A 14,822-nucleotide genomic window follows, 5' to 3' on the forward strand; every position below is an offset into this window, starting at 1 on the left:
AAACCATCATTAACAACACATTGCGTTAATTGAGGTTGAAAGACTATTAGTAGCTATAATTTGTACACCTGTTTAACACTGGAACTGATGATTCCGAGTATATCAAAACTGATTTAAGTATCCTCTTATTTTAATGTTTGGATTCGGTTTAACATTGGAAGTTGCTTGAGAGTCAAGCAGTCAGTGGTTCTTTATTGAAGTTAATTTTATCAAGTCGCCTGGACTCAAAGCAGATAAAAATATTTGATTGAGCCCAGTGGAATTGTCCAGAGGAAGTTTCTCTCATTAAACGCCTTTTAGGTTTATTTTAATTTGTTATTTAGTAACTTCTTTGATCAGTAAAAAATTTAAATAATGTCCCTCTTAAAGCGCTTTCCATATGGCCGTAAGAGGAGAACAAAACACGTTCCGAAGCTTGCAGTTTGTTTTTATAGCTCACCAATACCAATATTTTATGCACCTGAAGCGCTCCAGTTTTGCGCCCTTTTACCCTTCAAGTACTTTTGGATACCTTGATTTTTAAAATAATTTGACGATTATACCACATAATCATAATTTTCTATAAAAATGAACATTGGGCCGTTCTCGTTCCAAAAAGAAACTGTTTCAGCTATGGATTTAATACTCAGGGAGTGTGTGACGCCCCTCTATACATGAGAGTGTATTCTTGGTAATCTATCTTAAAATTCTCAAATAACTTAAATCTTAATGACACTTGACGCCTGGGTAGCCATCTAATTTGATGTTTGTTTTTTTTATTGTCACAGATTTGTTGTAATTAATACAAAGTGTTTAATATTTTTTTCAAATTCAAATAATTTGTTCGATTTAATCTTAAATTAAACGTTTAATCGCGAATCGAAAATTTCATTTGCACCGTCTCACTTTAGTATAATTTATAATTTATTTCGATTTTAAATTTGCATTAAATATGAGTGCCAATTTTGAAAGACACCAAAGGGGCCATAGGCAGGGCTTCGACAGCCCCTCGAACCAGCGTTTAAATGCTAGTTCAGCTCGGCCTCGAAGGGAGAATGTAAGGTAAGATGGAGGTCTTGTAAATACATTTAGCCACCACTAGCTAAACACAAATGCAAAAAACTTGCCCATTTTTTGTACAGAGTTCCTACTTGGTTAACAGTCGTCATATGACTCTATTCCCTATTGGTTAATGATGTGATCGGTATTATGATAAATAAGGAAAAACAATAACACCAAAAAAAATCTAGATACAAACACTTATCTGATGACTGAGATAAATTGATTCTAAATTTATTATTAGAATTAATTTTTTTTACAATTTGTTATAACATGTTGATTTTTTTTCACACTAAAGAGAAACTTTAGCGGATTGAGAGCATTAGAAATGCAAAAACAGGATATTCTATTAATTGGACACTCAAAAAAGATATGATCTGAGATTTCAGTTTAACCACATTCACAGAAGTGATCATTTTTAATTCCAATCTTAAATTAGTATTCCTGAGTTAAGCAATGCTCTGTATACATTCTTACTATCATTTTTAAATGGCTTCTTTCCGTATATACCATTTTATAGAATCATCTTATTTTTGAGACATCACTAATAATGTTTGTTTAGCTTCTGCCCTTATGGGTCAAGGAAGCTCTTCATGGTACTTTACACTTACAATGAGAGATGGTTAACATTTATCACCTTATTATACACATATTACACAAGACAGAATACAATAGACTTCATTAGAAAATATCCCATAACTATTATGTATATATTAATACAATGTTTGAACAATATTCTGTTCATAAAAAACCCCGTCTTTTGCTGTACTTTATATTTACTGAATATGCAAATACCCAATTAATTTAAATTATTCTAAGGTTTGGAGTCAATAAAGGCAAACACAGCAAAAACAACTTAGTTATAGACGAGCATATCCAAGAAGCTACTCCAGAACATCTCAGAATTGAAATAGATAAAATTATTGATGGCTTTCTAGCCGATCCAGATCAGAGTGAATACATATTTCCTGCAGACTACAATAATTTGCAGAGGAAGTACGTTCATTATAAGGTAAGATTGGCTGGTCATGTAATTGCCCATTTCTGAATGATAGTTACCAAAAGTGTGTTTGGCATTGTAGAATGTAGAGGTTTTTGACTTTTATCATGGTCATGTGAGAGCAATGTTTTGTAATTTTTCAAAGTTTTCTCACAAGAAGCAATGAGATTGAGGAAAGGGCAGATATGTGACACATTTGCATTATATAGTATTGAATGTTCTAAAAAACATTTGAATTTTAAGGTTTAGAATGACCTTCTTGACATTCTTTGGGAACTAAATTATTAAGTATGTTCCAGTACGTCAAATCTTCATTCTGACTTCCAGTAGCAACATCACTATTGATGCATTATTTGTGTTATGTGTTATGTGGATGTAGTGCCAGTGACATCTCCCCAACAGTTATTTTGAGGGGTAATTTTTAACAATAATTTATAATACTATTCTCTTGACTTTTAGGCTCAAATCATGAATTTGATATCTCGATCACATGGTAAAGAACCCAACCGTCAACTCCACTTATCAAAGAAGCCGAAATTGTTGTCTAGTCAGTCTTTCCAAGTGCCGGTGTGTGATGAAATTTACGCACAATTGCAGATTTTTGATAAACAATTTCGTAAGTAATTTAGTCCTAATTCAATGTTAATTTTAACAGAATTTTGAACAATATTCAAGGCGGGCATGCGCCGCAACCTCATCGTAATTGGTCGATTAAACGCGTCGAAACCAACTATGATCTCATACAAGAGTCAAAGCCAATAATTCCAAGGCCGCCTACTGACCGTCCCGCAATTCGGACTATTAGGGAAAACTTGCCAATTTTCGAAAAAAGGCGCAATGTTTTGGATTGCATAGAATCTAACAGGGTACATATACTGACAAATTCATGTGTCCTTGACTTGATCCATGAGAAGAGAAATCTTTAAAAATTTCATTTTTTTTCCTCAGAAAATAATGTAATTATCTTGTGTAGTATAAAAACGCATTTAAAATTATTTATAATTTTCCGTGTTATATATCGAGAAAATGTTCAAGAACCAAATTCTTCATATTTATGATACATTTGTACAATTGCTGGTTCGTATACAATGACGGAAATTTACTTGTGATAAAGTGTGGATCGGTGTTTATTACTGTGGTTGCAATTGGTTTTTAATAATGAATTACCTGATTTTTAGTGTAAAACATATGGTGAATGTGGTGAATGAAAGATTCATTATTAAAGAAGACTATTGTTTCCTTGCCAGGGGCCATATTGAATTTTTATTGTTTCTGTCATGGCCACTGTAATCTCTTTAGCGGTCTAATTTAACGAAGTCGCTATACAACAGCGTTTTAAAACAACTCTCAAATTTTACATATCTGCTTTGACACTGAATTTCTCTTCTAACAATGGATTTATCTGTTGGTTCACAAATTATTTTCAGTTATTTAGCACCTCATCAGATTTTTAGATTCTCGTTTTAGGTGATAATCTTATCTTCGGAGACCGGTTCTGGTAAAACAACCCAGGTGCCACAATACATCATGGAGGAGGCTAATCTGCGGAAGCAGCCCTGCAAAATTATTTGCACCCAACCACGTAGAATTTCCACAGTTGCTGCTGCTGAGCGTGTTTCGTACGAGAGGGACGAAGTGGTAGGGGGCAGCGTTGGATACCACATTCGACTTGAATCAAATTATAGTAAGCACATTTTTGTACTGTTTGTACAATGTACCGGATGTTTTTGGGAATAGAGCATATTGAAAAAACGTGTGAAATCAGATTAATGATTCTTTACATGCAAATTGTAAAATATTGAATTTAGTAAGCACGTGCTTTTAATATTTCTTGTCTATTCTGTAGTTTTACTAAATGTACGAGTAAAGTTGAAACGAATTTGGTATTTTACTTTTGTCTTCAGGTTTCAACACGAATTTGCTGTTTTGTACCGTGGGAATCTTTTTGCGGAATATCATGGACGGAAGCGACTGTTTGGGGAATATCACGCACGTGATCGTAGACGAAATCCACGAGCGCGATAAACTCAGCGATTTCCTTCTAATCTGTTTGAAACAAAACTTGTCCCGATACCCTCATCTAAAGGTCTTTTTTCTGAAAAACTCCAATACCAATTAACAATTTTTCAATAATACACAGATCATTCTAATGTCTGCTACCATGGACACTACCAAATTCCAAGAGTATTTCCAATCCAGCGCAGTTCTTTCGATTCCCGGACGTCTTTTTCCAATTGAGACGTTCTTTATCGAGGAGATTTTAGGAATGACACAGTTTGTTACTCCTCAAATGAGGGCGGCAATGAAGAAATTAGAGGAGCGGAATTCGCAGCAGCAGACTGACGTCACAGGCGCCGGCGTCGTCGAGAAGGCGGCGCCTTTGTCGGATATGGATCAGGCTCACTTTGACGATGTTTTGGAAACTTATATGAACTTAAGGTGAGTTTTGTGTACAATATTTGCTTTTAATTGTGGTAAAATTGAGTGTCTGCACTAGTACACCCTTAGTGAAGCAATATGACAGGCTTTTTCCTGTAATTGTTTTATTATGATGATTGGTAATATTTACTTTTAATTTAAAAATTTGCAACTTAGAATATTAAACCACTTATACACCAATGGTGACGTACATTAGAAACGGGGACTTGAGAATTTTCTTTATCAACAGAATCAACTATGCCAAACCGATACAGTGCCGCACATTAATAATGATCTAAAATTGATACAAATTGATAATCGTCTAACTTGATTTAGATGTTAAACCGAAGTTGTTGAGTTATGGTTTAAATTCGATTCGTCAATAGATGTCAAAACGTCTAACGGCCAGGTTTAGGTCACCCAAATTTAAACCATTATCCTAGAGATTAACTTTACTGTACTGGTAATTTACTGAACATTAACTCTAATAAGCATTCTCTTTCAGTGACAATTACAATTACACCGAAGATTTTACTGAAGCGACAGCAGATCTCATGCACGTATTCTTGTCCGAACACGTGTCGGTCGATCAACAGCATTCCGGAACGGGATGGACAGCATTGGCCGTTGCCTGCCACTTAGGCGACCTACAATTTGTCAACATTTTGTGCAATTTAGGTACTTAAATAATATTTCATAATTTTCAAGGAAACTATGGTCCAGGTAATGTTACTTGAACTTTTCGGCACTTTAAACTCAAATTATAAGTGTTGATCACCTTAATTTCAAGTTCATTTTCATAGAAACCAAGAATCTTCCTAATACGCAGTCTCATACGCTTCTAGGAAATTGATTTGAAGTTAATAATTTGGTCTTAAAACGAATGGGAAATAAAATAATGGTAATTTTAGGTGCCAGTCTTGATATAGCTGATCAAATGGGTCAAACCCCGTACGATTATGCCAAGATTGCGAAGAGAAACGAAATTTTATTGCTCTTAGATGATGTGAAAGAGCGTCGAAAGTTGAATAAAAATTCTCCGAAAAGTAACGGTAAGGAGGTTTCTATATAACACTTAATAATTTGTCTATTTATTTCTACTCTCGTGTTCTTAGATCCAGAACATTTGAGACAACTCTACGATATGACCACGCCTGACGAATTCATCGACTATGATCTCATCGTGGAGCTGATTAAGTACATCGATTCGCGTTCTAATGCAGGATCAATATTGATTTTTCTACCAGGCAAATTTTCCCATCTCATCATTACTTGAGTATCGCAATTTTTTCTTATCGTAGGTTACGATGAAATAATGCAGTGCAACGACCACATTATCGATTCGAACTTGAACTCTTCGAAATATCGTGTATTTTTCCTTCACAGCAGCATGAATATGAAGGACCAGTGGGACGTTTTCAAGCCTTTGGCTAACCAGAGGAAACTGATTTTAAGTACAAATATCGCAGAAACTAGTATTACAGTCGAAGATGTTGTCTTCGTGATAGATGTCGGCAAGGCCAAAGAGAAAGTATATGATTCGGTATGTTGGATTTGATTTTTAAGAGGACTATAACTTTGTCTCATGTTTACAGTCGGTCGAAAGTTAATTCAATTCATAAAGGCGCGATTTCAGATCATCATTAATATAAAATGTGCTCTCATTAAAAGTATTTACGAGTTTCATAAATTCTTTTATTATTTACTCATTTTCAAAAACTTTTTTTAATTATTTATATCTTAACTAAGGTCTACGTTTGTGGTCCATCATCTATTGTTGATTTTTAATCAAATTTGTGTAAGTTTTTATGGACGTCCTCAAGAGTTTAATTTAGTGCGTCAAAGTCTGTTCCAATAGAGAGGAAAACCCATTTGGAACTGGCAAAAATATACGCAGCATACCGATTGGACTCTGCATATATTTCTAACTGTTTCTGACGATCCGAAATTAGTTTTCTGTTCTATTGGAATAGATCTATTATTAATTTGAAACGATTTTCAGTACAATAAGTTGTCGTCTCTGCAATCCCAATGGATATCACGGGCCTGCGCTAAGCAACGTCAAGGCAGGGCTGGGAGAGTGATGCCAGGTTTCTGTTTTCGCATGTATTCAAAACAACGATTCAGTTACATGTCGGAGGAGCGAATTCCTGAAATTTTGCGAGTCTCTTTGGAAGTAAGTACTCGTGTTTTTTTCTAATTCGGAACGGTTTTGGATACTTTACCGAATTGTTAGCAGTTACAGAAAAGACAGAAAAAGGGAAAAGAAAAAAAGAAAAGGTAGTAGATAGAAAATGTCAACAGATATCCATTTATTGACAACTTGTTGTAAGTCGTATCGTTTTTTGACGTTATTAATTTCTTTAACAGATTAAACAATTCAAGCAATATTCTGAAACTTTAATATTTACCATTTTCTGAGCATCATTCAATAAAAAAACTTATCCCTTGTATATATTTGGCTGAAACGCATTTTTTTCTCCAGGAGTTGTGTCTTCACGCCAAAATTATCGCCCCAAATCACATGAACATCTACAATTTCTTAGCTCTGGCCCTCGATCCACCTTCGGCGAACTCCGTGGGGGTCGCTATCGAACATTTGCAAGGATTGGGAGCATTGGACAAGGAAGAGGAACTTACGAGGTTTAAAAATGGTCCTTTTTTGTGCACATTTTTATAAAAGGTTTCGATTTGTAAACTGTCTAGGTTGGGTGAATATTTGACGCATCTCCCTTTGGAGCCGAGATTAGGAAAAATGCTACTCTTGGGGTGCATTTTTAAGTGCCTCGAACCGATGTTGACGATATGCGCTTCCATGGCTCACAAGTAAGTACATATTAAACAATAGCAGTTTCTAGCATTAATTTGTATCCGCAAGACCTTAATTTTTGAGGCGTAAAATATGAAAGTTTTTTTTTTCATTTCTTAGTAACTCAACACTTTGAGATTTTAGAGATAACATGTATATGACATCCTGACTTTTGTGCTGATCCCTAATCATATATTTGAATTCTTCTATTTAGAGATCCATTCCAGCTCCCGCCTCAAGCCAATCTGAGAACAGCCGCTGCAGCAAAAAGACGGGAGCTACTGAATGGAGTAGCCAGTGATCACGCAATTTATTTGCTGGTCTTTCAGAAGTGGCAGGTAATGAAATGGCCATAATTTTTTGACCGTGCGCCAAAGGGCTTTAATGCAATATATTTGCTGTTTTTCTTTTCAAAAACATCCTATATGATGTTCTAACTTGCTAAAAAATCTCGGAAAAGAAAGGAAATCAAATATGTGTTTCCTCTATTTACTATATTAGTTTGTGTGCTTTGTGTGTGTGAGTTTAAACACCTCGGTAAAGTGCAGATCTATTAGTTAGCTTGAAACAGATACATTATATGAAGTTTAAAACATATTTAATATGGCATTCCGGAATTTTTTAATAAATTTGAACAAAGCTGACCGGTCACATTATGAAACAAATTTGATATAAAATTATGTTTCATATTAGGTAAAATATTTAGAGAACATTTTTTAGACTTTGCCAATTCTTATTTTCCACTGCACCATTTAAGACATAAATCGTCATAATATACAAGGCGTTCAATAAATTTATTCCATAACAAAGCCGTCCACTGTATATATTATTTTTAATTGTTTTGAAGTAAAAAACATATTTGATTCTGTCAATAACCATTAATGTAAATGAAATTTTTGATAATAGGACGAAATGACGAAAGGTCGATCTAGACAATTTTGCCACGAATATTTTATATCAGAGTCGGCGATGAACTCTGTATTGGACACTAGAAGGCAGCTTTTATGTAAGAATCAGTTTATTTATATTTATTTTTAATACTATTTAAATTTGCTCCTCAGCTCAACTTCGGGCGATTGGTTTCGTTAATTGTTCCCGCTCTCTCGATGATTTAAACCACAACAGCAACTCGTGGGGTTTGGTGAAAGGTATTATGTGCGCCGCCTATTTCCCTAATGTTGCTTACCCGGTTCAAAGAGGCGTGGCGTTGGCCACAAGGTAAGAATACATTGAAACGCCAGTATATCTTTTTGGAAAAAACGGTAAAATTTATATTAGAAATGAGAAAAAGGTAGCCATACATAACACAAGCGTCTGTTGCGCGAAGCGCTACGATCACTGGTGTTTCTATGACGAAATGGTGAAGAACAGGAGCAATTTTTTGATTCGTGGGGTTACAGTTTGCTCCCCATTAACGGTAATAACGATACGAAAAATAATATTTTCTTTCTATATTGTAGAAATTTTAGGTTGCTGTTATGTGCGGAGTGAATTCGATTTATCCCTCATCCCATTCTGTCAGTTTGGACGATTGGGTGGAATTTTATTTTGGTGATACTTTGATCATTAAACTGAGACAGGCTCTGCATTCATTGGTCGATAGCGTCGTTTTGAATCCGAGGCATTCGATTGAGTCCAATGGGGTGAGGTTTAAAAAAAAAGATAAATTAATTATTATTAATAAAATAATTGGCTGGCAATTTCTCTTACAAGGTGATTTACGTAGAACGTTCTTGGTTTTCTGGCATCACGTTAATTTTTCTTAAACAAAATTTTACCACATTTCAACAAACCATATATCCACGAAACATTTGACATTTTATATAGGTAACGCGATTTTTTTATGTTATTTGAAGGTTATTCTCAATACTTTACGCTCGGTACTGGACAAGGAGGAGAAGAACTGTGGCTTTGTGCAGCCGTCCAACGTGGGCCAGAGGCCAAAATTCCTCTTTAGGACGGTGAACAGTGAAAGTACGAATGCTCCCATTACGAGAAACGGCATGAGATCAAGTGCGTCAGAGAATCAGAATGGTATTTATATTTTTATATTATATACATATACATATACGGTGTGGCCATAAAGTATGCAACATTAAATAAAATTTATACAGATAAAAGAAAAAAATGCTCCGACACGTCAAGCTTAATTTATAAATGCGCAAATTTTGACATAAAAAGATTTCTCATAATATCATTAAAGTCGTAGATATGACGTCGCACCCTGTTTCTTAAATTGCAACCCTAATTTTTGATATCACAATTTTTATGTCAAAATTTGCGCGTTTATAAATTTAAGTCGACGTGTCTGAGCAATTTTTTCTTTCATCTGTATAGATTTTATTTAATATGTTCAATACTTCATATCCACATTGTATATACATATATAATTACATATGTTTGCATGTATTTTTATGTCACTGCTCATTATTTACCCCGATTATTTATACGGGGGACAATAGCTGCTTTCAAAGCCGAATTGAGATTGTTTATGCATTAGAATAACATTTATTTCCATTAAGGAAAAATCTATCGTCGGGAAGATCCGATAGAGAGCGGCAAGAAGTCCAAACACTACGTTCCGCCTAACAAGAGAAAGAATTTTGACAATTCTAAAGCTTTCGAAGGTCGGGGTCCCAACACCAGCGATTTAGCCCGAAGTCTTCAGGAGCTCAACGTTAACGGTTGCTATGTTCATTTTTATGCTAGTTTTAGATTATGGAATTTCTTACATAAGTCATTGATTTTTTAATAGGTGACACGGCTCACACAAATAATACACGAAATTTGACGTATTGAGAACATTATTCAATATTTTGAACAAAAAATTTGATGCTCTAAAACAAACTTTAGTTTGTTGAAATTTGCAATGAAACCTATTTCAGATTCGCCCAGTCCAGTCAATTCTCTTTTGAGGGGGTTAGCAGTAGGTGCAGAAGGTCCAGGATCACAGTTCAACAATTCTAACCGCTTCAATCAAACACAGAACCAAAAAAATAAACCCCAGCAGCGGTTCCATGGGTTTAACGGGCATAATGCCAATTCCGGAATTGGGCAATTCAATTCGGAGTTTTCCGCACCCGGGCGGAACGGTAGCGGTAAGTCTGGTCGCGGGAATCGGCGTGGTAAACGACATTTTTGATTGATTTCGTGAATTTTTGTCAGTGTTTAAATGCGTTTTTGAGAAATAAATTATTCAACAGACACCATTAACGATATAAGACACTTAATCAGTTTTTTAAAACGGACAGTTAAGCGCAAACTTGGTAGAATAAATATCTTGGATTTTGATACATTAGATGAGGTGATATTGTGATGTGATAAATAAAACAATTAACGTGTGTAATCATCACTTTCTATTTCAATTTTTTCTTAGACTTTGTGTCAATTTTGCCTGCAAAATGTCTAAACACTGTTTTACAAATTTTGTGCATATTGACATTGCTCTCTTCGCTGCTAAACTGTTGAACAAAACCGATCAGATAATTTTTCTCAGAATCAATAAATTAAAGTTCAGATAACTTTACCATAGGCACGCCATGATAATTATGACAATACTATAGTTTTTTGTTAGAATCAGTCATTCTGACTCTAAATAAAATTCGACTTATTAAGTTTTCTCCTTATTTTTTCTTAGGTTGGTTTCTGTCTAATTGAAATAAAAACAGAATCAGATTTTTCGTTTTGATTCGTTCAATGCGCAGACGATTTATCATGGTTTTTTTTGTAACGAAAGAACATTACCATGTTACCATGTCTTCTACAATTAAAATTAAAACAAAAAAGAAGCGAACAGGATCTCATCAGCAACACCCACTTTCTCTTACTAAATAACAATTAATTTACCGACTCCTCATGCTTTTCTAAAGAAAAGAAGGAAAAAACAGTTTTTAGCGACACCTACTTTCACACACTAAATGTCAGCTACGCTAGTCACGTATTCTATAGGTTTTTGGAACAAAGGAACAGCCAATTATCTGAATTATTAGTTTATTTCATATTATAATGATCGTGTTTATCACCACCCGAACACTCGATTGAATCACTTAAGAAGTGTTTGTTATCATTTCCAACTATCAAAAAAACTTTACAGCTTTTTTGCAAGCGTACAGTTCACCGGTCGAATCAGGGTAATATGATGCACGATACGAAATAATATATATGTATGTATATTTGAATTTAAATATTTCTACCTATTTGAAATATGGAAAGTTAATTTGGTAAATGATAATTTCATTTCATTTGAACATGAGTGAATTTCAATTCGGTAGCCCAACTAATTCCGTAACTGCCATGTGTGATTATATAGTTTATACTCATACCAGTGTATGAAATTAAAAATTGGGTTTTTAAAGCTGAGGAATATCGCGATATATGGAACCAATGGGTACGTATATTCAATTAGAATTTTGTGTGGTTTAACTTGGGTGTTTTTTAATCATAGAAGATTGCATAACCAAGTTTTAACTCCGTCTAAAGTTAATCTCAAAATTGTTACTGATAATATGAATGGGAAACACGGTAAATATCGATCATTAGACTTGTGCTATAGATGAAGCTAGAACTTGGGGTATCGGTACGAGGTGCATGTATTCGTCAGGGTTATAAGTAGAGATTTTGGGTTATTGTGGGAACATTTTAATGCTAACTTATCAATTAACTTATCCTACACCATTTGTGCCCTTGTTGTAACATTTATAGAAATTACGTTAGAATAAAGAGTAATCATTAAAAAAAAACTTAAACCGGTGTTGAAATGTCAGAGGCCTGTTTTGGATAAATTCATCTGTTCTCAGTCACCTGACTGAGAACAGATTCTTTAAAAATCTGACTGACAATGAATGCTTTAAAATGTCACTTAAAAAGAAAGCCCTTATCAACTGCTCATTTCTGATATTTTCCACTACGTTGAACGATTCAATTTTGAACAAAATATGCACGAATAGCACATTTATAGGCATTTGTGTTAAGCAGTTGAAAGTTCCTGTTTTGAAAATAATTGACACCTTTTGTAGAATGTAGAACAGTTTTTTTTTAAATTCCTATTCCAGACTTATGTATAATTTTTTATCACCCTCACTTATAAAATAACGGTTGTTTAGTAAAAAAGTCTATTTCTACTAAAACCTCCTAACGTGATAATTTTTGGTGAATGTTCCATAATATATCGGGATTAGGAAAACTCGATCTACGAGATTTGTAGCTTGTTTGTTTTTGGGTCTCTGTGAACATTTAAGAGTTATCAGTTAAATAGTTAGCTAATTAAAGTGAATTTTAAGGAGCGGTTCCTAATGTGTTCAATGAAACACGTTTCCTACCCAGATCCATGCAATTACCAACTCCCCGGAAAATTGTAAAAGGACTGGACAAGCGCTTCCAATACAAGTCAGTGCTGCCCATGGCAATGCTAAATTCCCATTTTGGTCTTTCAGGCGAGTCACCGACACTTCATTCTTTTAATGAAAGTTCACAGATTTTTTTCATGATTCAGGTCTACCACCGCCAATCTCGGTTTTACCAGAAAAATATCAATCACAACTTAGTCCTTATCCACTTTCTTTGTCTCCGAACGCTTTAGTCCCATCGATAGAGAAAAAGATGGAATATCCAGATGATCCGATATTCGTGCTGATCAAAGCCCGTGAAAAAAAGAACATTGATATTGCCCAGAAGACCTATAAGTGGGTGTTTTCCCCTCAGACCGAGAAGAAAGTTATTGGTTTCCAGGGTGTAAGTTTCTGACCTACTTATCACCTCCAGAAGGTGACATTTTATGGCTTTCTTCCAGAAAGGAAAGAAGATTTATCTGGTGTTTTTCGTCAAGGAAATCCAGATGTTTATGGGCATTGCCCAGTACAAAAGTATGAACTTCGGCAAGAAATATTTCAAGCCTACTGCGACTATTTCGTGGATTTTCATCTCCACTTTGAATAAAAACAATACAAGGTGAGTTTTTTGTTTCAAATTATTTTTATTTTATTTTTATCCTTAATCTGGTTGAGTCGGTTCCTATGTAAACGGCGGTGATCCCTCAAAATCTGAAAATATGCTCGGTCAAGATCCACTTTTGGACTATCTAGGCTAAATCGTGTTCCTACGTGTTTACCTTGACCTATTTTTTTGTCTGAAAGGCATTTACTTAATCCCTACAACTCGGGCAAACCGATCTACGAGGGCTGTGACGGGCAGATAATCAAGACCGACATCGGCGAGGAACTTTTGCGCATTTATTCTGAATCGACTCGCGGCAAATTGTAAAATGCCTACTTTTTTTATTGTAATTTAGATTTTTTTTAAAGGAAATTAATGTGGTCAAATATTGATATAAAGACTGTTTTAGAGATAGGCGATTTTACCGGTCGACACTGTTTTACCTATTTGTTTTTAATGCTTTTTCATGATTTTTTTTGTAATACTAAAGTCCACCAAAATGATAGGGATTGATGATCAATTTACTCATCAATTGCAAAATAATAGTAAGATTTTATAAAAATTATACATTCATCATCAGCTATTTACGTTGTGACTTTACAAAGTATTCAATTCTTAACTCAATCTAATTATTTTATTTTATTCCTGTCTGTTCCACAAATCTATTATTATTCTAAATCTAGCATTAATCTTTTATAGATAATTGTATTTATTTAACCTCAATTATTCATAATCGTAATGGCCGCCACGGACTCATTCGAAAGTCGAGTGACGTTGACAACCACATTAGACACTGTCAACGTGAGGAACTGGGAAATAGAACGACCATATTTGAGCGCAAATTGAAGTGACATAAAGCGGTATGTAAACAATTATTCTCGATGTGACACTGACAAAGTTCGTATTATATTTTGTGTCAATTTTAAACTTGGCCCTTATATGCGGTTTTGCATTAAATTTTTATGAAAAAAATGTATTCAAAGTTCCAGTTTTTCTTCTTTTAAACTATAAAAGAAAGTGTATTTTTGTTTCATTATTTCATATTTAATGTCTTGTTTAACTTATGGTCTTCCAGATATTTTAGAGGATAATCAATTATTTAGTTGTACAATTTGTGGTAGTTTTGTCTTTTCCATATGGAAATTTCCGTCTCTATCGAGATTCTCTTATTGTTATTTGAGCTCTCAGGATTTAATGAATTAAAGAAATTTTATATCAAATCGATTGTTTTTTCCAGCTTCCTTTCAACGTCCCAATAGGAACCTACTTTTTGCTACTTTTCAATTATCCGATATCTCGGGGACCCGTGTTTTGAAAAATAGCTCAAATTAATTGCCTCGATGCGCTCTATAGTCTACACAAGCGAATTGCAACATCCCTTTTTGTATATGAGAGACGATACTGGTTTTAATTACAGTATTTCAACAGTTGGAGTAAATGTGTTTCGAGTTTCTGGCAAATTATCTAATTATATGCTTTTCAACGATTTTCTGTTACTATGCCAATGATTTCGCACAGGTTCAGTCCTCAAATGTTTCAATATAAAGACATAAGCATTTATTACTTTTTGACTGAAAGATCAAGGGTATCTTCAAGGAGAATTTTAAAAGCGAGAGACTAAATAAT

The 14,822-nt window shown here is 34.4% G+C and overlaps 1 protein-coding gene across 1 annotated transcript; it reads left to right on the top strand.

Moving 5' to 3' along the window:
• The first annotated feature begins 829 nt into the window (after positions 1-829).
• Positions 830-13,853, top strand: LOC136418124 (3'-5' RNA helicase YTHDC2-like). The gene is made up of 26 exons (XM_066404083.1): positions 830-1,041; positions 1,858-2,050; positions 2,498-2,654; positions 2,714-2,904; positions 3,506-3,722; positions 3,943-4,124; positions 4,179-4,477; positions 4,962-5,134; positions 5,368-5,508; positions 5,572-5,703; positions 5,758-5,999; positions 6,459-6,632; positions 6,942-7,099; positions 7,163-7,282; positions 7,480-7,603; positions 8,172-8,271; positions 8,327-8,483; positions 8,544-8,682; positions 8,735-8,908; positions 9,122-9,299; positions 9,788-9,949; positions 10,151-10,399; positions 12,542-12,697; positions 12,757-12,995; positions 13,054-13,211; positions 13,397-13,853. Exons 1-26 carry the CDS (start codon positions 932-934, stop codon positions 13,521-13,523), a joined length of 4,452 nt encoding a protein of 1,483 aa, XP_066260180.1. The 5' UTR covers positions 830-931; the 3' UTR covers positions 13,524-13,853.
• Positions 13,854-14,822: the final 969 nt, after the last annotated feature.

The sequence above is a fragment of the Euwallacea similis genome, chromosome 32, assembly GCF_039881205.1.
Source record: "Euwallacea similis isolate ESF13 chromosome 32, ESF131.1, whole genome shotgun sequence".
NCBI classification, from domain to species: Eukaryota; Metazoa; Arthropoda; class Insecta; order Coleoptera; family Curculionidae; genus Euwallacea; species Euwallacea similis.